Source organism: Cebidichthys violaceus, unplaced genomic scaffold (assembly GCF_023349555.1).
Source record: "Cebidichthys violaceus isolate CVI_PGR_0920_01 unplaced genomic scaffold, fCebVio1.0.p SCAF_16, whole genome shotgun sequence".
Classification (NCBI taxonomy): Eukaryota; Metazoa; Chordata; class Actinopteri; order Perciformes; family Stichaeidae; genus Cebidichthys; species Cebidichthys violaceus.
In genome coordinates, this window is record NW_027176329.1 from 10,433,435 (window position 1) to 10,459,680 (window position 26,246).

The following is a 26,246-nucleotide window of genomic DNA, read 5'->3' on the forward strand; positions in this document are numbered from 1 at the left end:
GTAAGCCGTGACGCCTTATGGGAAATGTAGTCAGTGCTGTGTTGCTCCAGATATTCGAACAATTCGACTGAATTTTGATTAATGAAGGTCATACCTTTCGCAAAAGTCATTATTCACAATAATTTTATTTGAAGCTTAAATGGTTATAAATATTAATTTGTAGACCTCAAATACAATCTATGAGATCTAATAAAAACATAAATAAAGATATTTTTTTAAAGTTTTTAAATGTTTCGATAATAATGTTTACATGTAAAGCCTGAACTTTTTTTTATCTATCTATATACATATATATTACTGTGTTTCTGTTACTATTGTACTACTAAATTCATACTTCATTGAATGTGTCCTGTTTTGTTAGATATTATTGTCCTCTCTGTAAGTGGAGTGAGAAGACAGTGGTCAAAAAAATAAATCACTACATTCCCTCATTATACTTCTCGGTAAATCTCAATGTTGTCGCTGTTTATGTTTTTCATTAAAACGCTGCCCTAGACTGTTGGCGGATGTATAAACAACACTAGCACCCTGTCAGCTGAGAGACAGAAAACAATTTGTTTCAACTGAGTCTATAATGAGGCCCCCAGTCAGGCTTTTAACTCACATTAGACCTTTAACTGTTTCTCTGTGCCATCCTCTTAATTTAGAAAAGCCATTTTGGAAATGAGTTTACCATTAGCGCTTGCTGAAAGCTATCCATAAATACTAATGTTATTCCAAAGCGAGGAATCCAACAACAATTTCATTAGGGGCCTCGGGGAGCACGCTGTTGTTTGATCTCTGTGTCTCTTTAGGTGCTATGGGCCACGTCCGTCCATTCAGGGAGGTGAACTGTCCAGGTGCAGAGGGTACAGACCTCTCCAGGGTGAAATCAAGAGGAGCGGGAGACGTAAACATCATTCAGTTAGCTGGGGACAGGGACGCACTAAAGAGCCACTGAGAAATAAACATCATTCTTTGGGGAAAAATGGAGAGTTATTCTTAGGACGGTGGTGTTTATGTTTGTCTGCACCAGTGTTAATGGTGTGAGTGACGATTTGTGCGTCTGCCAGAGGGGTGAAGCCTGTTGCTTCTGTTTATGGACACTGTTATATGCAAGACTGGAAGATAGTCAGGGTTTATGTCTATTTGCTGAAACATAAATCTTGAAATCCCGAAATCAACAATTATCTTTCCAAGTCTGCAATGTTGTTCTAAGATGCTTTATCTTGTGAATGGCTTTGTGGCTTTGTGTAACAGCCATGATATATGCTGCGGCCAAAATGTTTGCCCTCGTTTACTGCGTTTGATATTCCTCACAAGCAGCTGCGACACAAGAAGCTGCAGCTAATGATTACTTCCATTATTGATCGATATGTTGCAAGTGTTTAGTAAGCTTTCAATAACTTCCCCATTTAATCAGTAACATTTCAGAAAATAAGGAAGGAAACATCATTCCTAAAAATCCAACACTGAAAGAAATTAAACCTGGGAAAAGAGTTCCCAAAATATGAGACGTTGAACTCAATAAATGTTCAACGTCTCATATTGACGTTATCAACGTTGTACTTTTGCTGGATAAATGACATAAATTATTAATTAATTATTAATTAATTATTAGAATTGTGGTCACTTCTTTTGTGAATTCTATAATAACCTAATGCATAAATGCTAATTTGTGTTGATTAGAAATATATTGGTAAATTAAAAGGTGGAGACTTAATAAGTTGATATGAAGTGATATGATACATATCATCCTGTGAAGGTCAGGTTACTCCACTGCATCGATAGAATAAACTGAGTTCAGGTGGGATTACCATGACATGCTGCATCATGACATACATCATTGCGTGTGCTGTGTCCTGCCTGTGTTGCATTGCTATGAGACGCTCAGTGGGAACAGTCGAGCTGGCGTTTCTCAGTGTATCTCCCTGCCAGCTCCTGTTCCGTTCCAGTACTCAGGAAACCTGCGCTCCAGCCGAGAAGGCCTGGCAGACACAACACAACAGCCTGCGAGCGGGAGGGGCATTGAAACAGAGAGAATGAGAGAGAGAGAGACATACAGATAGAGAAGAAGGGAGAGACAGACAGGGGGACATGCAGAGTGAGACAGAAAAGGAGACCGGGATGTAGGGAGGCAGAATGAGAGAGAGAGGTGAAGCAGAGGCAGCGGTTACTCCCGATAAAGAACCAAAGGAGGGGGGGATTTCATAGTTGACAGGGCAAGAGCGAGAAAGCTGAGAGGGCCAGAAATGAAAAAGAAAGGGAGAGCTGAGTATTTGGACGAAAGAGGAGAGGGCAACAGAGAAAAGAGGAGAGGAGGGAGCAGACAGGGGAGAGAGGTTTAGACAGGGGGTGGGGGGGGGGGGTGGGGGGGGGGGGGGGGGGGGGGGGGGGGGGGGGGGGGGGGGGGTGGGGGGGGGGGGATCAGGGGATTTGCAGGTGCAGCTTGAACAACCAATGACCTTAATGGTGCATTAAATCCAGCTGTTGCTTATCCAGACTTTTCCTCAATCCCCCTAACACCTTCGACTGCGCAATAGACTGTTTGCAGCACTTCGGTTCCCACAATGGGGAGCGAGTATGGCAGCGAAGGCTGAAGGAATGAGAAAAGAGCATGAAGACAGTGAGGGATCGGCAGCGATGGAGCGGTGGCCGAGGAGATACTCAAGCGCAGAAATACGAGTGACTGTGTGACTGTGTGACTCCATCCACAGAGCAAAGATAAGGCGCATAGATAAAACAGGAAAAGTGGTAATGGAGGGTTGTGTTGACTCTATCTCATGGCTTTGTCAATATTAGTAGAGTGAAAGGTCCAGATAAGAATGTGTGCTACTAAAGGGCTGTATGGGGATCAAGATTTAGCTGGATAATAACTGGGTAATATCTTAAGGGTGTGAAGCAAGAGCTGGGGAGGCAGAGAAAACCCAACAGAAGGAGAGAGCGAGAGAGAACATGTGCTGTCAAAACGCTGTTTAAGATAACAATGGAGCTTGGACTCAAAAACAGGAACCCTCTGTTTCCTGAGCTGGAGACCATAGCTGTGTGTTGTGTTGTCATTAGATGTGTGTGTGTGGATGTGTTTGGGAAAAGGAAAGAGTGACTAAAAGTGCGTCACAATGTCCACGTTCCAGGGGTTTTGTCGCTGGTGGAAGAGAGAGAATTGATACTCGTCTGGTGCCCAAAGCACAGGAAGGAGACGTGAGCCTGGCAAAACCAGCCGAACTCTTTAAAAGGTTCTTCTGGGAAATTTTGGTCTGGGACGAAATTAAACAGACTGAGCCTGGCAGCTAAATGTCAGTCCAATCGGTGAACTATGAGGGCTGATTAAAGTGAATAGGCAACCTCTCGGCTTCTTAGACCTTTACAAAATTAGTTTAAACTAGACATTAGAAAAGCATTATTTTACAACCGCATTTCTCATCTCAAACTTGATCAGGAACTGGTTCAAGTTCCTGAACCAGTTCCTGGTTGTAAAGTTCTAAACTTTACAATGCAACCCAAGAAATCCCATAATCAGAAGAATTGAGCAGTAATATACATGTAGCTCTTTTTAAGTCTTTTGGGGCCAAAAGTCTCAAGTTAGCAAAATCTTTTTCAGTCGGTCTTGGGCTGAGAAAAGAGAAAAGTAATGTTAATAGCCATTATTTTGTCGGGCATAATTCTTTACGAAGACCAAAACTCAACTAGTGGCCGGCTCCCTTAGTAATGCACGTCTTTAGGTCATGTGTGTGCCTGTGTGTATTTCAGACCTATTGTGTAATGAATTATAACAAAGTGTAAAAAATGAATTTCCCCAATGAGGGATTAATAAAGTACTTCTTTAATAGAAAATACACCAGAAATAAACATGATTCCATCACATAATGAAATGCCCAACAAATAAAGACAAAACAGCTATAACACTGATATTAAATACCAATATCATGCAAACGATTATCAGGTCTGTCAATGCTAAACACAGCATTTGAAGATTTTCCCTTCAAAGCTGTGTTAAAAGTTTCCTTTCATGACATCAAAACTTCAGACTTGATTGTCAAACTTAGAATGCAAAAACTTGACAGTCTCATGTCTCAAGCTTTGACTATTGATAGCCCAGCAAGTCCTTTGTTCTCCCAATCAAAGGTTAGGTTTGTGTTGTCTCATTGAACGAGAGTACTTCTCAACACTCTTTTGTGCGTCCAACTTGAAACAACACCTGGCCCTCGTGGATTCCTTTTGTGCCTGGATGGACCATGTTGAGTGAAGCAGAGTTTGTGGGATGACTTTACAAGAGGCTCCTCAGACAGGTGAGGTGACCACAAATCAAACTAGAAGCATCGGCCTGGAGCGGCCCCGTGATACAGCTCATCAGGGGTCCCAAATTTGAAACAGGGCTGCCGAAAGTCTTGACGTTGATAAGCACACCGCTCATGAATATCCTTGAGCCAAGTTCATATTATGGACAGGGAGAGTCTGTATTAAATTGCCGAGATAATAGTTGTGAGACCCCTGCGCTACTTAGGGCCTACTTAATGAAGTCCTGGGCTACACAAGTGGGTGCGAGGTCAGAGTGTGGTCAAGTGTGACCAGTCTGAACCATGTGAGAATAGCACTTGTCTTGCCCTCGGTGCCCCCCGAGTAAAGACACGCACCTGTTTCAGCTGCTGCTGTGACGGCCGCAGTGAAACAACAGAGGAATGCCCCCCCCCCCCCCCCCCCCCCACCTACCCTACCCTCTCTCTCTCTCTCTCTCTCTCTCTCTCTCTCTCTCCACGCTGTCCTAATGAATCACATCACACGGCCTGTGTTTGTCCTACTAGTGCTTTGTTTGTTGACCTTTATAAGACGTCATTACTTATTATCTTCATGGGTTGTGTAATTCTGCCCCTTAACACAACCCCCTCAACCACGTCCACGGACCACAATGAGTGTGTGTGTGATCAAATGCTTCTTGTCAGTGTAACAGCCATTAACAATGAACAACGGGCATAAGCTTGATGATGTCTCCCTCCTCCCTCCATCCATCCTCCCCTCTCACCCTGGAACACAATGTCCTTTAGCATTACCATTATTGACAGTGGAACTAATTGGCACATGGTTATGGAAGTTACCCCTGGGCCATTTTAAATTGGACTGCACAATTTCCTTCGACGTCTGATGGGCGAGTCTGTGCACGAGACCTGGGGAGGTATTGATTATAAATGTATTAATGTGGGTCAGTGCTGTGTGCTCGGCATGGGGGCGGATGATGTAGGGCTGCATGTCTAGACTAGAACAAACTGACTTTATCTTGTGTTTACATAACGGATGGTAATGGGAGAAAGAGGGGAATGATGTCTGGTAGTTTTATCTGCTCACTATATTGTTTTCCTTTGATAGATGCGTTGCACACAGGTGTTGGGGAGAAGTAGCTACTGTATGGGTGAATCTGACTGCTCGCCGTATGCAGCTGTATACCATCAGCAGGGTAACACATCTCTTGCCAATACCACATTGATTTCAGGGCAGACATTGCGAACTTTATCGCCTCATTTCACTGATGTAATGAAGGGGCTCTGGAGAAAATGGGCCACGCGTTAGATAGCCAAACACGGCAAGCTAAACATGAAGTTACATACAAAAACTCATTAAGTCCAGTCAGCATCACTGCCTGCATTCAATAAATTGCCTTTGGTCTCTCATTATGCAGACGATGTCCTTTGCTGCTCCACTAGACGAGGCCTGGCGTTCAGGGCTGAAGTCATGTTGCTTTGCATGATCAGAGGAATCATGGGGGTTCAGTGATCCGGGCACACATCGATATGCTGTTGATTGATTCTACAGACTAATTACAATGCAATTTGCATTTAAATAAGCCACAGAGTTTAATGATTGCGAAGTATGTCAATAACCGCCACTGAAAGGATTACAGGTCAGTTTTGCAATCGGAATCACACAAATTCACTGTACATTTGTCGATGCCCTCGTGACTGTCATCGACTTTATGTTGGGAATGCAAAAGGTCAGGGATTATGGATTTGTGGTGGGCAGTGGGTAATACCCTGAAAGCTGATTGTGGCTGCCTCAGGCAGGCGTGGCTGTCTGTCGATGCCCGTAAATGAAGTTGGTTTGGTGAGACTATTGCTCTGTGGTCTCGTCTATCTCCTGCTCTGGACACTAGCCATATTGTTGTCCACCCCCCCCCCCCCCCCCCCCCCCGCTCGTTCAACTCCAAGGACTGCGACTGCTTGACCTCTCAGAAATCTGACCCCTGAGGCTCCTTGCTGCTCCCCCAGGCACCTGCCAACCTTTCACCCCTTCACTGCGTGAGCATCTGGAAGGTGAGGAGGGACAGACGAGGCGGCCGGGGTGGGCTGTTGTGAAGTATTGACATGGTAACAGAGAGGACTATGGAGTTGTCAGACTTCAGAGGCATGGTTAGACTGTTTTTCTTTTCTCACAGATCAAGTACCAACTCCCCCTCCTCCGCTTCATGTTTTGTGTACGTCTGTCGGTATGTGTTGTTTCACGTCTGTTTCTGTCTTTGTTTCTGTCTCTCCCCCCCTGTCTGTCTTTTATTTCTTTCTTTTTGTACACATGGATCATGCAGGCTATGATGTATGCACAGCTGGTCTTGACAGAGCCGTCCAGGAAACGTGTGGTTTACAGATCCCCTGTTGACACACTGATTTGACTTGCCTTTCACTTTTCAGAGACCTGGAATTTTAACAGTGCATGGGCTATTGAGGTCCGACTCAGCATGTTTTTGACCACGGTGGAGAGCCACACAAAATATGCTGCGTCCTGACTTACTTACTCCCTGAATGGATCTGTCACATAGTACGTAAAGCTCAACCAGAAATCATGGTTTCTAACCACACGTGCAATGGTCCCACACCTGCTCACGCCATTTCTTACAAAGAATTTTGAGCCATTAGTCTCGCTAAAATGTTATTCCACACCTTGGTTTTATGGAAACAATAATATCCTAGGTACAGGCAGACTGTAGGGATATATATCTGAAGTTACGCCAGCCTTAAAGTTACACTTTAGGGCCAAAAGCTGTGTAATATAGTTTGGTCCACTTCACACTCGTGATCCAAAAGACAGATTTTAATGGTTCAAACCAGTGAACCATTATTTTGGGTTCAGAATGAAATCGTTTCTAAAGGATAACATCCCCACATTTTAGACCATATTAAAACTGAGATAGCTTTAATTTTAGTCACTTGGAAGCAGCGGGAACATAACCTCAACATATCATGACCTTTTTAAAAGGTAACTTTGGTATTTTTCAACCTGGACCCTGTTATGGAAAGGAAAGTAAAACAAACTAAAAAGTTTTTCTATTACGTTTCGCTTGATCCGGTCTGTTTGTTATTGTGTCATGTGAACAGTGGAAAGTGAGAGTTGAAGAGAGAAGTGTTGTCGGGATTTGTTGTGTTGGAGTACAGAAAGCGTAGCTTAGTCTCATCTGAAAGATTTTCAATGTCATGGTTGAATATTTAGGTGATTTCGACAGCGAGACCTCTCCAAAGGAGACTTTGTTAGATACAAAAACAAACAGACCGGATCAAGCAAAAGGTAAAGGTAAAGAAACACATTTTATTTCTCTGTAAGGTCCTTTCCAAAAAGGTCTCTCTCTTGTCCGCCCACTTTGAGCTTCACAACGGCTTCATGCTAAGCTAAGCTACCCAGCTGCAGGCCAAACGACTTATATTTAATGAACAAACACAAGAGTGGCATCGATCTTCTCATCTAACTCTGAGCAAGCGGGCGAATAAGCGAATTTCCTGAGATGTCGAACTATTCCTGTAATGTAGCCTTTGATGTCAGAGGGCACTCTAATTGTCCAATTGTGCACTGTGTGCAGTTTGATTTATGCAGTAAACTACCAAGCATTGCATAATACTCATTGCATCATTAAGCAGAGAAAAACCAAGTGCAATCCAATACAGGAGGATATGCCACTGAAGCGTAAATGTTAAACTGAATTAGCCCTGTGTCTTCTCTCACAATTGCAGTGCACTAGGTTACAGTATGTGGCCATATGGGCTCAGTGTAGCATTACTGTCACCCTTCATTTATTATAGTGAGGGAAGACGGCCCAGCCATGCTCCTCAAATCCTCTTAGCCAACATTTAGCTGATTGATTTTTTTTTTCCCCTTCTACCTCTATTCAGATTATCAATGAGATAAAAGCAGGAAGTAGTATATTATTCATGCCGCTCCGTCTCATGGGTGGATGGATGGATGAGAAAGAGAAACATAAATGTTTCAGCTGTGGCCACGTCTGGAAGAATAATATCGAGGCAACGTTATTGAGTTTTAAGGCAGAGAAAACCGAGTAAGAGAAATGAATGATGTGAGTGTGATTAAATTGCTCCAGAAATAACCTGTTTCATATGGAGAGGCAGAAATTAAGAGACGCCACCTCTTGTGATTGTAATGTGGAGGTTTGTGCTTATGAAGATGAATAATTAATCTTCAATGGAATGAAAACTCCATGGCTATAAAGTGCAGGGAGCAGCTGTCATGAACTGAGCTTGCAGCGGAAACACATTTCCAAATTTTATTTCACCCCCTGCCTACTTAATTCCTACTGCAGCCCTCCACCGCAGAGATCCACGTTAATGGTCTCGACTCAGCAGAATAGTTTCAAGCAGGTTCCCCATAAACGATGTATTCCTCTTCAGGCTATAGAAACCACACAGCGGATTCAACAAACAAATCAGGTCTTGAACATGTGGTGTAGCTTCATGTTGTTTAAAACAGTTGGGTTAGAGGATTCCGACAGACTTTGTCTACGTGTTCTCCAGATGGCACCGCACACTGTCTCTCACAGATTGCATACAGCTCTTAGATCCTTCATATATTCCGACGATTCCCTCCCCCCATGCTCTCCCACTGAACTATGTTAAATGATGATCATGGAGATTATGTATTGGTAAGTCCTGCCAGCTCTTTAAAAGAATGCCCATGCTGTGTGCTTAATACTTAGTGGAGGGATTATGCAGACCCCTACATGTGGTGTTGTGGCTGCATACCTCCAGTCAGACTAAACCCAATCTGTTACAGATTTGGACTAAAGAAGAGAGGTGCAGCAAGCTCAAGGGGGTGGGTGGAGGGCTGTGCCGTGCTGTATTCATGCTTTACTGTACATTCCACTTCTTCTATATCATGGGGGATCAGAGCTAAACCTCCCTTTGGAGGCAGTACTTTTATCTGTGTGTATTAGGACGTTAAAAAAGAACCTCGGCTTGTGTCAAGGCTGTGCGCTTTAGATATATTTTTTCTCGATTCAACTCTTTTTTTTTTTTTTTTTTCTTCTTCTACGTTTTTATTTTCCCTTTGTGGTCGAAGCAAACCCAAATCCCCCAACAGTTTCCCCTTTAATGTTGGTCCAATTAAACACACATGTGGATTTTCATATTGAAGCTCATAAAAGGTAAACGCCAGCGATTTACATTACATTTACATAAGGAATGCTAAGTACCTACACATGTGAGGTGTTAATATCTCTATCAAAAGCAGATGGTCATCACTATTCATTATTCTTATCCAAGGTGTTTCATTGAGCCAGAATCTCTCCGTCAAGTCCGTTTCCTGTTTTAAACTGTGATTAGCCAATAGGTGGCGTCTTTTTCAATTTACAAAACTAAACTGATGTTATATTCAGTAGATCAGACGCCATGCAGGACTCAAGGACATGTATTTTACGTCTGCTGTTGAGTGCTGTTTATTGCATGTGTGTAAACAATAAAGTTTGATTCATGGTAATTCCTACACATGAACTCGTACATTCATACAAGATACCTTTTGGGAGGAAATGCTATTCTGTATATATCAAAACTTGGCATGAATCGTCTAGTTTTACTTTATGATGGTTGTCCAGATCGGCCAACAAATGTAAAGGTTTGTGTGCTGGTATAGAGTCATTTATTATTATGGCTATCAGTGACAATCAATCAAAGTGTGGCAATGCATATATGGTAATAGTTAAACATATTTATTTTGTCAATGACTTTAAATTCTCCCTCTTTTCTTCATACCATTGTCTCATATTGCACCTTGTATTATACACAGTACCTTTCGAAAGAATAAATAACAAATGAACTGTAAGTAAAGCCAGAAACGGTGCTGTTAAATGAGAACGTAACAAAAAAAGGCAGGTAGTATATACTCCCACAAAAGTAAGAGATCCATAAAAGCAAATGTAGAGTTTTAGGAGGAGATTTGGAAAACGATGCCAATTTTTCCAGTTTCCAATTTTTAACAGCACATTTCAAAGTGTGAGCCTGCCAAAATCCTATAAAGAAGGACCATTTGTATGGAAAATGGGTCCAATTATTTTTCTTTCCAAATATAAATATTCTGACCATTACAATAGCTGCAGTGTGTTCAGATGAGGTTGGCGATATCTGTCTTCTACAATGACTTGCTGCACTCTAGTGGTGAAACAGGAGATCGTCATCCTTTCAGAGAAGATTGCAACTATGAAAATGTGGATGGAGCAGAATTCAAGTCAGACAAAAACAACATCAAAAAAGAAAACAAAAGGTGTTTTAGTAATTCAAATTTGCTTTTATTCAGTGTTTATGTACTTAATCCATTTTTATTTTGCAAATATTCTGCCAGCAGGTGAAGTTCACATGGATTTAATCTACTAATTGTTTCATAAGAAGCACTGCTCATTAACTTACAATCAAGCAAGGTTGAACAAAAACACCAAAAAAAGTATTGTTTGCAAGAAAACAACTTTTTACCGTCAGCCAATGAATCAATGCTGTTATCAGTCAAACCACACGCACCCATGCGCATAGGCAAGCAACACACACACACACACACACACACACACACACACACACACACACACACACACACACACACACACACACACACATCAGACTCATGTCTTTGAAACACAAAACAGCAATGCACAAACAGAATCGCGGGAACTAGTGATTAGCTGTGCAGCAGAGGTATAATTGGAGCTTCTAATTACAGTATTGCCTCATTGTTCCTCTCTATCTCTAATTTACCACATTTACATCCCAGAAAAACAATAACTTTGGTTGGGGATCATAACGGGTGAAATCTGTGTGGTTAAACACAAGTTTAGTTATAGATTCAATAGTCAAGGCCTTTTTTTTCTCTCGTATCTCTAAAACATATAAGTTCTTAAGCTTTAAACATTAAGGGCATGAAATAACAGAGTAAAAGCTTCTACAGGGAGGACGACATTGTGTGGCGCTGTATCTACATTAGCTTTATAAATGTATGCAATATAGCCTGGCTACAAGTGCAAGCATCAAAGATATAACATAATATTAAGTGCTGGATATACCAGACACTACTTAAGCAATACCTCTTGCAAAACTGCATATAACAAAAATGTTAGAAACTTAATTACATTGCATATTTGTTGCTATAGAAACATTTTCTTGTACAAAGAAAATTAAATACAAAACAAAATCGCTGAGATTTCTAACTTTTCGCTCTAGCTGAGTAAATACTTCACAATTACCAATTACATTCCAAATAACCATATGACCTCAGATCAGCCGTCAGTTGTTCTTTGAATTAGAGACCCGGGGTTGGATGGTTACCCTTCTGACCGGAGTCTGGTCCGCATTGCGATTGGCTACCAGCTCCTGCAGCTGCAGAGCCCCCCCACCAATGAAACAGAAAGCCGGGCACACGGGGCCGGAGCAATCCACGTGACCTTCCCACAGAGGCCGAAGGGAGTGGGCATCATAGAAGGTGACGCGACCCTTCTCAAAGTCAAGGCACACGCCGAGCCGAGGGGGCAGCGGGTAGGTGAGGCCCGCGGACGAGGAGGGGCCGTTGCCGTTAGTGATGGGGTCTCGGATACCGTTCCCATGGCTACTGTGGTGGTGGTAGTTGTGCTGGGGCAGGTAGATCTTACCCATCCCCATAGTGAGGAAGCAGAATGGTGGGGCGGAGTCCAGAGCATCCTCTGCTCCGCTGTCATGACCACTGTCCGGGTCGTAGCTGGAGAGAGAGTGCAGTTTGAAAACAATTATTATGGATGAGTCATCCACTTATGTTAAACTGCTTATTTACTTTTATCTGTTATACATACAGTGACAATGAAAATGTTCAGTTTCTTTACTTAAATATAAGTACCAATACATCAATGTAAAAATACTCCAAGACAAGTAAAAGTCCTGCATTCAACATCCTACTTAAGCAAAATCACAAAAGTACTAGCAGCAAAATGCACCTAAATTATCAAACGAAAAAAATACTCGTTCTGCAAAATGGCCCTTGTGACTGACATGTATTATATATATATATATATATATATATATATATATATATATATATATATATATATATATATATATATATAAGACATTTTATTTATTGGTACACATATATATATATATATATATATATATATATATATATATATTATATACTTTTGAACCTTGCCTGATCTGTATGAACTTTAGATTTTCTTATAGCCCTTTTGGAATTGTTTGCCTGTTTAGACTGCCTTTCCAGGTTTTTGACCGGATTTCATACATTAATGTGCTTTGTCTGCATTTGGGTCGTATCCCTGTTGCCTCATACTCACCAACTGTGACAAAATTCTATTTCATCCAATGTGTTTTTTTTAATGTAAAATCTTAATAGGAAAAGTAACTAGTAACCAGAGCTATCAATCAAATGTAGAGAATATAAAAGCATAATATTCCCCCCTGAAATGTAGTGGAGAAATACAAATACTCAAGTCAAGTACCTGAACTATTACTACAGGTACTCACCGGGGACTGGCCATGTCTTGTGGAAGGTGAAACCACTCCTGCAGTTTAGATTCCAGACCAACTCCCACCTGTTCAAAAAGAAAAAAGCAATCAATTTGTAATTAACTAAACATTTATCTTGTAGCAAATCTTCACACAACTGATTGATCTAGTTCTCTATTTCCCCATTTGATTATTTTAGGGAAGCAGAAATACAAACATCATTGTTCCGTACTACTAATAGTAGTAGAAACACTAATTTTAGAATCTGCAGTGTTACAATGCAGGCTAGGTTATAGTCAGTCGAATCTGATCAGTCCTGATGGAGAAGATCAACTGAGTTTTAAATTTGTAAAAAGTAATAGTGTTGTTTTATAACTACAATTGTCGCTTATGTTGTCAGAAATATTGATTATCATCAAGAAAAACTTGAACCAAACCTTCCACATACAGGCAGTATGCACTAATATTATGTAGTATTCAGTAATTCAGAATTTAATACTGGACTTGACAAACCTTCACGAGGTAAGACCCAGGCTCCACTGAGCATGCCCAGTAGTGCCTTCCCTGTGTAATAGCCACATCCCCCACCAGGAGGTCTGAGGTCAGGTGACAGGAAGTGAGGGCGTGGTCAGCGGCCTGCAGCAGGGACAGACCGGGGACGCTGCGAGCACAGCGCTGCTCTTTACTGACCACCAGCCTGTCGGCATGGAGACCCCAGCGAGAGTCCAGGTAGAAGTTGAGCACTGAGAGGAGACAAGGAGGTAGGACACAGCAGAGAAAAGGAAATGGGCGGGGAGGAGAATTAGATGTAAGGGGAAGGGGAGGACAAAGAGACAGGTGCATTCAAAAATTACATATAGGGGTTTTAGTAAAGGCAGGAGACGTTTTGGAAGCAACAGAGGGAACGTGGTACAGATTTACAGTCCGAAAGCAGCAAGGAGAAGAGAAATGAGGAGAATACGAAGCAATTGAGAGGAGAGACTAGGGGGAGAGAGCAGGCATGCACCTCCTCACAGCATCACTGGAAAAGAAAAGGACACTCATCTATAAATTGATGACTCGGGGAGTAAAATACAGAAGGTATCACAAAGAAGCTCCGGCTGTGGGAAGTGCAGATTTTTCCAAAGGAAGTACAATTTACTGAGGGAACATACGCAGTAGAAGGGAGGAAAAACAGCCTACTGGGACACAAGGAAGTCACCAATCACTCAACTCAACCAATCAAAAAGCCCCAGATCGGATTCCGATCCATGTTGTTAAGACTCGCGTCTTAACAAACTGCAAACCTCATCAGCGCTCTGACACATCTCGCCATAGAGCGGGAGGCCGAGGGGTGAGATTGGGGTTCTAGATGGGGGTGGAAGAACAAAGGATGCATGGGATGACCAGGACGAAAAAGAGGAAAAGAGCATGAGGGTACAGCGGGGTGGTCAAGAGATATGAATGCACTTCTTACGTTCTGTAGGAGGCATGTAGGTTGGCAGCGTGGAAGGAGCGCAGAAGAGGGTGACAAGTATAAAGCTGTGAAATGGAAATAAAACATGAGAGAGGGATGAAGTAATAAAGAGTAAGAAAGTGAGGATGTGAGAAAGTGGTGGACGGAAATTGGATAAGAGAAGATGGGAATGGGCAAAAAGAAAGAGAATGAATTATTAACTGCTCGTCATGGAAACCATCCCATATGCTTTTAAATAATAGGAGGTGTGAAGAGATGAATGGCTCCTGGGTGACAGAAACTACAGCTTGCTTTTTCGTTATAATGACATTTTTTTGTAGCTATCATCATGTGTCACTGATTTGAGTCATTAACCAAAAATAGAAGAAATACTTGCATGTGTGGAAGATGCACAAAGAAATGTATAAATAAGACATTCTGGACACTTTATGCAGGTGAGGGACGATCCTGTCTTCAAACTCTGTCTTCATTTGATCTCAACTACACACCTATAAAATTTTGTGACTGCATCTTGTCCGGGTGTGACGCTATCGCAGTGACACAATTTGTCCACATACAGACATACAGAAATATAAACACCAGGCAAAGCACTCAAAACCGCTTTGTGGTAGTTCCGCTACAGTAGATGTCTGCAGGACCACATTTTGCCATAATGACTCACACACACAGTGGGGTACTCCCAAACTAGGGCAGAGTTTGACCCCTTCTTACACCAAAAACGTGTTCTCTCACCTGGTGCAGGAGGGGTGTGCAGGTACACCTCCTCGCTGTACTCCCCGTAGCCGGCCTTGTTGCAGCCTCTCACCCGCAGCACGTACACGCTGTCCATCTCCAACCTATCGATCACCGCGCTGGTCCCGCTCACTTCATCCAAACGCTGCCAGCCCCAGCGGGCGGCGGCCAATCCTCCTCTGACGCCACCTCTAGACGCTCCTCCTGGAACCACACCCCGGCGGCGATACTCAACGGAGAAGTGCCAGGCAGACGCAGAGTCTTGGGGCAGTCGCCAGCACAGAAAGAGCTGGTCATAGGCCAGGGTGTGCTGGGTATCAATCACTGGAGCCAGTGGAGCTGTGACAAAAATAGTTTTAATGTACACAAATAACTCAAATCTTGAGTTTAATGTGTGATAGTTGTACTACCACCTTCACGTCACTGATTAACATTAACCTACTATGTTACTCTTCTTCATAAGACAGTTTAAGAGAGATAAGAAAGCCGTCAAAAAGCTCCTGTCGTCTTCTACTCCCTTCCTTTCTTATCGTCTTCCCCACCCTTTCCCTTCCGCTCCCATTCGCCCATCACTCCCCTCCTCACCCTGGATGAAGTTCAACTCTGTCAGGAGTTTGAGTTCTTTGGAGACGTCCAGCTGGAAGTGTCTGAAGGATGGGTCAGCAGCCAGAGTGAAATGCTGGAGATTCTCAATTGCTTTGCTGAACCTGGTGCAGGGGGGGAGACAGGGGGGGACGGGGAGAGCAGTGTTAGAAGAATTAAGGAGGAACAGTGAGGACTGAGACAGACTGATGAGGATGAAGAGGTGTATGATTATCTTTAAAAGATTAGGTTGACGTCATTCTTTGTTATTCTTAGTGTCAACAAATACCAAAAAAATATTTAAAAAACAATACTGCGTCTTTGTCACTCAATCACAAGCCATTCATTTCTACTAAAGATACAAATGTATTGTTTTACTAAGTGGGTATTTACAGCTGGGCACTGTAGTTCTTCACAAACGTTTCTCAAACACAAGTACATTATGCATTTTTTGGGGATTCATACATATTTGGTGCACTAGTGAGTATTTATGTGAGCGGGACAATGTACTGTATGTGGGATTGACTGTTAACAAACTGCAGAGACCACATTCATTGTATTGATGAAACATGTGCTGACATGTTTCATCATTACAATGAATGTGGTCACCAATGACATGGTGTGGCACACTGATGTGTTTTTTTGTAGTGTTTTGGACAACAATGGAGAGACAAATAAGCTGATTCAGGCTTTGGCTACGGGGGCAGTACTTGTTTATTGCTGTTTTTTGCTGTTTTTATCAGGATTTGTCGACAATAACAAATATATAGAACATCATTGTCATTTAAGACGATTTCTTTTGTTTTTGAATGCAAAATAATCACTAACTAGGTGTGAGTAAAAGCTGTACAAATAGGAGAACAAACGAAAGGAATCTAACAAAGGTAAAAAAACTAATCTAAGATCGGTTCAATGGCAGCAGAGAGCTATGCCAATACAAATAAGATACGACAAACAAATAGAAAACCTGTTATGGGTCTGGCGAGCGGCCTGCACAAAGCATGGCTGGTCTGTCTCTTTCAGCAGCTCCTGGGTAAACGCCATGAGCCCCGTGTGTTCCATCAAGCCCCGCCTCTCCGCCACTTGAGCGGACAGCGCCTCGCCTCGTTTCTTGCGCGCCACCTCCAGAGCCTGGGTGAGCGAAGCGTGGCGCTCGGCCAGAGCGGCCGTCAGATCCCTGATGCTCTGAGCCAGCTGCTCTCTGGCTGACACACTGTTCACCTGTTGAAGAACAATGCAGACGGACAGGCTCAAGCGTTTGGCAACACCCAGCTGATGCTAGCCTTTACATTAGGTTGTTTCAGAGAACAGTTTTGCCATAATGTTCAAAGAAGACAAAAGCAGATGAAAATATTGAAAACAAGCTTGTGTGTGCTTTTTAAATCTGGCAGATTATAACACCAATGTTATAATGGACAGATTACTGCTGTGCACTCTATGACATTAAGCCTAACAACAAGGTGTCGACTGTTCTTTTACTGATTTCTTTATCCAAATGGACTAAATCTTAAAAATGTGACTTTAACATCATAGACACATTCATAACAATCATCTGTGATAGAAAACAGGTCGTGTTTTGTATGGCTGCTGCTGGTTATGATACAAACAGACATTATTGAGTGAAAGTTGGATGCTAAGGTAGACTGTTGAGTCAGACATAAAATTGGATGATGACATGCCATAGACTTTTTATATTAGCCTCCCCTATGTAGCACTTATAAGCAGGTAATAAACAATTAATAAAGATTTGTAACACACTAAAATGTAGTTGGAGTCAGATATAAGGACATTATCTTTATTACTATTGTATTGGTCAACAACTATGCTACATAGAAGCATTAATTACTGGCATGTAAATAGATAATAAATAACATTGTAACATATGATGATATGAAAGGTACCGTATTTCTACACATTTTGTATTAATATTGATTATTTATGCAATATATTTATTAATTGTATGGTATTTTTGTAGTATTTCTTTATTCAAGACCTATTTTCACTCTCATGACAACTTAGCAAAGCTAACCTGCAGATGGAGGCCATGATTTGCAGCTTAAATAGCTCCAGGAGGAATTTAGTTACTGTCCTCGTGAGTTTTGAAAACATTTATAAACCATATTAAACTGACCGATAAATTATTTGTACAAACGTAAAAACTTTGTTATCAATCTTTAATTAAAGGTTCATGCTACAGTTATGGGTGCTTCACAGGAGGAGTTACAGGCTAATTGTTGATAAATACAATAATAATACAAATACAATAATAAAGACTTTAACAAAATCCATATATATGATTAAAGCTGAATAATATTGTGTTATAAACAATGTATGGATTTTCAAAAGTTGTGCGTGAGGTCGCAAAGAAAAGTATAAACACAAGTCTGTCAAAGAAGCTGGTAAAAAAACCAGCTCTGCAGTTTTATGGTGTTTAGCTGCTGACTGGTGTTACAGTAATTCCATGTTCAGCAACATTTTAAGTATTAATCACCTCAGTCTGAGTGATGGAGCTCTCCAGCTGGGTAATCTGAGTCAGAACTGTGTCCTGGTTGGACAGAATGTAGTTCATCTCCTTCGTAATCTTCTCCTGTCAAATAAACAGCAACAACACAAAATGCATACAACAAATACGCATCAGACGGCTTATTCGTTACACATTAAATCTGTAACACTTACTGCACTGCTCTGAAGTACTGTACGATACACTGAAAGCTGTTTTTTAACATTTTGAAATAATGCAACTGCATCAGTTCACTGTGTAAAATATAAAAAATGATTTACTCAACACTTAATTTAACTTTGTATTTTAACGAAGCAAATAAGCTTGCAATTCTAAAATTGAAATATCGTTCTTTACTAATGTAAAAGTCCAGACCTTTGAATTCCCCCACTCCAGCGAGTTGTCTGATATTAGACAAATATAAGTATCAATTTCAATCCTATATGTCTACTTCTATCTTTAAATGAGTTTTTCAGAACTATCCTATGCATTAAGCCTTTCATTGCAGAAAAAAATGCAGAGCATTTAGAGGAACCCAGTCCAGACAACTATTTGAGTCGTACCTTCAGGGCTTGGTATGCGTGGGCCACTGGCAGGATTTTGTGTCCTGTGTGGAGGCGGCGCAGTTTGCAGAGAGGGCAGAGCAGCCGCTGACAGGACCTGCAGTAGAACTGCAGCTTCTCCTGGTCATGATCCGGACAGGTCAGAACCTGAGGACAAGAGCTAAATTACGTCTCAATGCATTTATCTAAGGCACATTTTACCTCAAGGGAGAAAGACTGGATTATTATGAGGAGGTGTGTATATTTATGTAACATCACAGTGCCACATGGCCCAACAGCGGTCAGAAGGTCTAGAAAAAACATAGTTAAAAAGCTAATTTCAATTTTAATAATTTTTTTGTTTTAATATATACATACATATTTTTGTTCTTGTTTGTTATTTCATCACTTTGATTGCTGGCCCAACAACCTGGTCCAAATCTAATGCAAAAATATCAGACTTTTGTGTTCAAATCAAAAAATAAGATCTGTGTCATATTTTGAGTGTACAAAAATCCAACACAAGTCTTGGTACCGCTTTCTAATGATGCACCGTTTATAACTGCTTTACAAGTTGTGACAAACTGGTTCATTGTGTTGAATGCATCATTTCTGAAGCTTTATTGATCTGCTTTTGGTCGCCAGGTTGTGAAAAATCATCCCACTTCAGGATTACACAATGCATATTTTTATCTAGCTCTTTTATTAATCAGTAGGACCCTCAAGGTTCTGTGGAGAAACTGGACCAAAATCAGTTTCTTAACAGCTCCATGTATCAACCACTTAGAAGTTCATTTATCCTTGTAAATGCACTATTATTATAACTAACTATCTTTTATGACTGCATGCTGAATGGCTTATTGGAAAGTGAGGAATCCATGAGTAGTTAAAATATAAATATTACCAAGATTTATACTTGGATTATTAACACATAGAAATGATCACAACACCAATCAAAGAAATGTCTTCACAACCTAGCAACCTGAAAATTGTTTTATGTTCTTTATACAAATTATCTATAAAACATGAGTTAAGGATTTATCAACCACAATTGAAGCCAGTAGTTATGACTTATACATTCATATAAAGGGTGCCTTATTACAAAGTTGTACCAAAGGTTTTACAATATTGTGGTTTTTGAAATAATTGGTTTAATCTCCGTAAATACAAATTCATGATATGTTATTATTAAAAATGTAGATTAACAGTGATTGTTCCAAAGTCTTACCTTTGGTCTGAAGTTGAGCGTCGGTTGGATATGTTCATGTTGTGCTCGTGGCGTCCCCCACGGGTGATACAGCTTGAAACACTCGTTACAGAAATTGGCCCTGCAGTCAGCGCAGCCCTTGGTGGCCTCCAGAGCTTGAGGAGGTTTACAGAACTGGCACATCACAGCCACACTGCCCAGACTCACTGTGTGTCTGTACCTGGTAGTGATAGAAAGACTGATTTAACCTTTAAGCAGGCTTGTTCCATTGTGATCATATGACTTTTTACTAAGAGAGATCTGCCAACAAACTATCTACCAAACTAGAAAGGTGCACTCAGTGTAGATCTCCACCAGGTGTGTCTGCAACAACAACTGCTGTAATGTTTATTATAATACAACCCACAGACGGCTAACCCCCGTCTAGACTGAAAGTTATTCAGATGTATTTTTCACCTGCATTTTCCACCTGTATGTCTCACACAACAGATAAATTATCATTTATTCGATGCAGATGTCTGCACCAACTGTGTGCAATCTCAGCTTCATCTTAGGAAACATTTATTTAAACTCCAAGTCTATTTTTTCAGCAATCTGCCTCTAAACGTGAGGTTAATGCCCAATAAAACAGCACAGCATGACTGTGTCTCTGGCTGCATGGCAATGGCAGAGCAGCCACAGAGCGGCTCTAATGCAGTCAGCTGTGTGTGTAGTTCCGTTAGCTGTTAGCCAAACACACCATCCAAAACAAAGTGTGAAACGGTTTTCCCCCCACTCTGTCTCTGGCCGCAGAGCAGCCTCAGAGCAGCGGTGATGAAACCCTACTGGCCCGGGGGCCGGATAAGAGTAGTGATCGAGCAGGCAGCAGACAGCAGTCCAATCAATGGCAGTATCAAACAGGCAAAGAAAGGTGATCTAACAAAGCCTGAGTCACTGCAACCCCGAGAGGTCCTTTGAGCATGCAGCCATAAAAGTGCATCATAAAATATTATGCAGTTTGGTGCAGCGGTATGCAAGATTAGCCATGGACAGACACAGAGATGTGCAGAGTTTTGCACACTCACTCACATACTCTCTCTCTCAGACACACACACACGGATTAAAGTCAAAGGCTTAAAACTATTATAGACATGAGTAAAGTTCTAATCAAAAGAAATTGAAAGGTTTTGAAGACAATTAAATGAGAGGGCAAAAGGCCCACTGTGAGAGGGCGAGCCAAGTAGTATTGAATGGGTTATAAAGTGAGCAGGAAGCCACTGAACTATGGAAGCACACAGTCAGCCTTGGTAGCTACAATATGTTGCAGTGCACACTCTGCAGGATTCATCAACAGCTGAGTCGCTGCTGAATAGTTACAATCCGAATTGGACATGTTCCCACACCCTCTGTTTTTCACGCCCAAGTCAACTACTCATGTACATTTGGCACAAAACATCATAACCACTGAAGGACAAGATCCCTGTGTGGGTTCTTTCGTGCATATTTTTGCATTGGTGTGTGTGTGTGTGTGTGTGTGGTACCTACCTCTCCACTATGCGCTCTAAGGTGAGGTTGCGCAGACAGTCAGTAAGGCCCTTCTCTCCCAGCTCCACATCTCGGCCACACGGAATACAGGGGAACATCATCACCAGGGGTGGGCCCTCCTTACGACGCCGCCCCGGATACGTCCCATATCCCGGAGACCGGGGCATGGATGGCGAAGGCGGGTGGGGACCTCGAACCAAGAAGAAAAGCCAGTTATGAGCAGAGGGAGAAAGAAAACGACAGTGGATCAAGGAAAGGTTTGCGTGTAATCACATGGTTTGCATATCAGTATGCAATCCAAAGCACTCACATTAAAAAAGCCCCCATTTTTATCCACACAAGACATAAATATCCTCCTCGACAGATTAAATTGATATGGCAGAAGAAGAAGTATTCCAAACCTGCCCGCAGCACGCGGTCAATAGGTCGCTGCTCAGCTTTAGGTGTAGGCCTTCGGGCCTGACGGGGGGAGCGGGTGTTGGGTGTGGAGGCGGGGGAGTTTGGCTCTGGGGGGAGATCCGGAGGCGGGTAGCCGTTTGCCACCAAGACCTCCGAGGCACACATGAGGCAGACGCTGTGCTGGCATGGCAGGACCACAGGCTGTTTGACTATGTCCTTACACACGGTGCAATGCAGCTCATGCTCCAGGCTCTTCATGTTGGACTGTTGGAGGCAAAAAGGTGAGGGGTTATGATCTGCACATGTAAGAGCATGTAACACACAGAGAGGACGAAATGTACACAATTAGCCTGTAAGGGGAAAAGTAAAGCTTGCAGGTATCATTTTATCTTTTTCAATAATTATAAGTTTTGTTTTCTGATACCAAACAATATTTGTATGAGAAATATAAATCCCTGATCCCTTTAAAAAAATAATTTTCATTTAACAAAAACAGCAAAAGCTTTGAAAAATCAAATTTTGTGTGAACAGGAAAATCTGCAACATTTTGATTTAAATCAGAAACTATATGATGAAAGACTAAGCAAATTATTAAGATTAGGAATCTGACCAGGCACTCAAAGCCAGTTTTCTGTACACATTTCAGTCGGTAGCACCGAGGAGGTTCAACATCATATGAGATAGAGAGACTGAACTGAGAGAGAGAGAGAGAGAGAGACATGGCAATGGGAAAAAGCTGTCCCAGGCATGCGACATAGGGCATCATTCTTGTTAAATAGAAAAAGACCAGGCATTAATTATTAAACCACTGCACAGAGTGCATCCCTTAAATCACAGCTCTGCATAAACAGGAGCTCTTCAGCCATTAGTCACATATGCTTTTGGATAAGCAAGAGATGGCCCAGCATTTACATATTTTTGTACTCATTATGTACATTATGTGGCAAGTTTTGCCACATAACTTACAGATTATTGGAGTTGTTTCTTTGTATTTAGGCGAGGGCTTCTCAAGTATACCTCTCTGCTGAATCAGCACCTTCAGTACTCGATGTAACCACAGCGGCCAGAGCTGGGGATGGTGGGGGGGCGGGGGGTGTGAAAAGCTGCACCTCTGAGGTAGTAAGCGTGTTGAAGTCCTGCTCAAGGACATTGGATAGAAAAGGACACTCTGGCTGTTGCAGTAACCTGCACAGACATCACAGCTATAGTCAGTCCAACCAAAAGACTACCATGCCTCATTAAATGAGACGGTCGAAGGGACCTGTTCCTTTAGCCATTTCTCCTCACTGGTGTTATAATTACTCAGATTTGGTGTTCATTCAGCATTTATTTGTTGCAATAGGATGCCCTTGACTCACAACCTCAATCTGCAGCCCATAGTGGTTACAGGGCCAGAGGCAGTAGGCTCCATCACTGTCACTATGAATTAACTTCAAAACCAGGACAAGACAAACTGACAGACGGTGCTGCTGCTGCACAGACGGGTTTGGGGGCTGTGATGTGATGAGATGCAGCATCGAGGACAGCTTATAACAGCACACCAGAAACCGCTGTTAACACCCCTGATTCTGGGGATGTGGATGCAGAATCAGTAGGGGATAATACAGAGGAGATCATATACGGTAAATGTCCATTTGATTTTAAGAAGACCAGGAGCTCACACAGTGTTACACAGCTGGACGAAAATTCACAAATCGGACTACAAGTGGATTGTGGAAAGCAATATCTTCCCAGTTTACATAGTCAAATAAAATAACCGCTGCCGACACGTTTGAGACAGAATTAGTCTGCAGTGGGAGGGAAAAAACCCCACAAGACCTTATCTCCTATCTACTGAAGCGTTACATTGGAGTAATTGGATTAATCAAAATAACCTACATTCCTCCTCAGTGCAGCGCAGTCGCTCTGTGTCATTCTCCAATGTCAACTCCGGCCTGCCTTTCTCTTCTCTAGCAATGTTGCCTATCGCAGTTTCAGCCTATTGCAATCCCAGCAGGCTACAGGCTATGCAGCACGACGGACTGTGGCTCTGTTGTATCCATCGCCGGTGGATAGTGCGCACTGCTAGTGCTGAGCCCGGCGCGGTGAAGGCGTGAAACAGGCGATGCGACAGCGCATCCTTACCTTCACCAGGAATCTAGGCGCCATGGCAGCAGACTACGTGTGTAACTCCAGCATCAAGGGAGCGCAGCACGTCTCTTGGAAAAGAAGGGGAGGGGTTTGAGGCATGTTTTTATCGCGAGCAATGAGCCCTCCGCGCCGGTAAGATGGGTTCTGCACGAAACGAACGTAGTGGCTGATTCGACAACACCAACAATCGTGCTTATTCCCTGAGCTGTTTTAATGTGGTATGTGCTGTAACATAGGGTGCTGCAACCCATAATCGGCCCCGGTGCTCTATTTGTAACCATCTGCTACAAGCAACCTTTTTTTTCCTCCCCTTAATTGCTTCAGCAGCAGCCGAAGGTCCTGCATCCCGTCTCCATGGAAACGACCATCCCGCGAGCCCCCAAAAATAGAAACGTGTCTTTTCACTTTGCACTCACGCTGTTTTGACATTTAATAATGGAACACGCTGATATATAATTAAAAAAGAGCAGGCTTTCCTCTATTTCTGGGGAGGAATTTAGCTCCAGTCTGGTGCACCGAGGCATTTTCGGACCTCCGTTAACGTGGGTTTCAGCATCAAGACAGCATAATGAACGAGTGTCTACAACGATTGAGGATGGACAATATGTTATGGCTATTTTAGAAAATTTATTTTATTCAAACATCCTTTCTCCTGGGTGCAGAAGGCCAATTTTCCATAAATGGTGCGGCAGGTGAAACACGGAGACGTGCCATCCAAGCGGCTCTCCATTTCAAAATGCAGGCTGTATTTAAATTAAGAATTTCTTTAAAATATGTATCTAATGTGATTATACAACCAGTGACAAAACAAACACAGTCATAGTATACTCACACTTATACGAACCAATGCTTCCATCGTTGATGTGGCTGTTTTTAAATCCATCTCTGCCATTTTAAGAAAATAGCTGCCTCCTGGTTTTATCATCTGGACACAAATCGCGATGTATCTAGGCCATACACCATACGGTACATATACAAACCTCTTCTCTATAATAACATATTTGCCCGTTTACCGTGTGGTAAATTCCTCGTTTTCTTTAAAAAAAAATCAAAAGACACTCGATCTGGGCTTTTTTTTACGCACGAAAAACCAAAAAGCAGAAAAACATCTTCTGAATAATAAACAAACAAACAAACATGAAGCCACCGCTTTCTAAATATGTTGTTGTGTATATCCACTCTAAGAGATGCCTGTGGCTTTATTCCTCACCCAGACATCCTGCCCCCCACCCTTCCCATCCTGCAACGGACGCCTTCAAATGATGTGGCACACAGCGGGTTGGAAGCTTGATGTCATAGCGGTCTGAATCCACTATTATAAACAATAGTGAAGCTCTCATCAAGCTGCATATTGTTTTCTCAATGACATCTTCGACCGTTACAGAAATGTAAAGCCGTGGAGACGGAAAACGTTTTCAGGATCCTCTGAAAATAATCTGTTAGCCCCGTACAGCTGGTGGGGAACAAATGCCCCATGGGTGTGGAAAAAAGACTCTTTGGCCACTATGTGGCGCTGCGCCTCGAGTTTAACTGTAAAAACAGAATGCCACTGGCAACATTAGCTGGGATGAAGCGTTATGTTATTAATGTATCATGTGATTATTACTACTGATGCAGTAAACAACACTTTAATGTAACTGGTGGATGTGGAGCGAATTTTAACAAGGTTTTAAAACTGACATGCAGTTTTTAAAGTGCATCAAGTACTATAAAATTATGGCATGGCTTGTATGCAAAGTAAGATGTCAACTAAATGCTAAAGGTTCAACCATGTTTTTTTCATATGTATGTTTTTATATTCATTTATTTAATTTGATTGACTTAATTAGTAGAGATTTGGATGTTTTCTTATATATAGCGGAACAAGATAAGCAAAAGTTACTGTGGAAAGTATAGTGTGACATATTCAGTGTGGGGGTCATGTCCACATCAGCATGTGTGGTTACTTTACTTTCACAACAAAAATCTTTGATGGTAAGATGGATCCATATGTTTGTCCACATTAGGAGATTAGATAGCACGTGAAGACAGACAGTCATACTGTAACATTACATTATTAGAGTTACTTAATATTGTGTAATCTTTTTTTTTCCATGGTTTGATGCATAATAGACAGTAATCACAGCTCATCACTAGAACGTGTCATTTGGTGTACGAATTAAATTCACGAAAGGATACTTTCAATCAAGCCACAGCAGACAGATAATACGAACAAACATTGCATTAGTTCTGTATTAAATCATACTCTCTTGCAATATCAGAGCCAGACTGCACAGCATGTAGAAACTCAAAGAAGAAAGCTCTGTGTGAGTGGAAACTTCTGGGTCAGTCTGCTGTTTTAGCCGAATGGACACCAGAGGATACAAAGAAACATTTGTGTTCTAGTTTGCTAGTGCAATTAAGTTGCTGTTCGTGCAGTTAAGTTGGATTTCATTGACCGTGACACAAACAGAATAGA

The 26,246-nt window shown here is 41.9% G+C and overlaps 1 protein-coding gene across 6 annotated transcripts; it reads right to left on the bottom strand.

The window, feature by feature from the left end:
- Nucleotides 1-9,944: 9,944 nt before the first annotated feature.
- Nucleotides 9,945-25,235, bottom strand: trim46b (tripartite motif containing 46b). Of its 6 annotated transcripts, none has more exons than XM_068711181.1 (12): nt 24,621-25,235; nt 21,661-21,922; nt 21,260-21,449; nt 19,757-19,955; nt 18,550-18,696; nt 17,978-18,073; nt 16,454-16,707; nt 15,490-15,611; nt 14,905-15,243; nt 13,230-13,459; nt 12,735-12,802; nt 9,945-11,955 (listed from the first exon to the last, which is right to left on the bottom strand). In XM_068711181.1, the coding sequence occupies exons 1-12, from the start codon at nt 24,711-24,713 to the stop codon at nt 11,508-11,510; spliced, it is 2,448 nt and encodes an 815-aa protein (XP_068567282.1). In that variant the 5' UTR covers nt 24,714-25,235; the 3' UTR covers nt 9,945-11,507. The 6 variants fall into 6 exon arrangements, with proteins under 6 accessions (XP_068567282.1, XP_068567287.1, XP_068567284.1 ...); XM_068711186.1 differs by having other exon boundaries at nt 21,260-21,406; nt 21,621-21,922; XM_068711183.1 differs by lacking the exon at nt 24,621-25,235 and adding an exon at nt 23,783-23,824.
- Nucleotides 25,236-26,246: the final 1,011 nt, after the last annotated feature.

Excerpts from the sequence above, each read along its gene's own strand:
- trim46b (XM_068711181.1), bottom strand. The coding sequence starts at position 24,713 with ATGATAAAACCAGGAGGCAGCTATTTTCTTAAAATGGCAGAGATGGAT. Across the intron at positions 16,708-17,977 it reads GCTCCATCACTCAGACTGAG|GTGAACAGTGTGTCAGCCAG; the intron begins GTGATTAATACT and ends GTTCTTCAACAG. Across the intron at positions 11,956-12,734 it reads CAAGACATGGCCAGTCCCCG|CTACGACCCGGACAGTGGTC; the intron begins GTGAGTACCTGT and ends CTCTCTCTCCAG.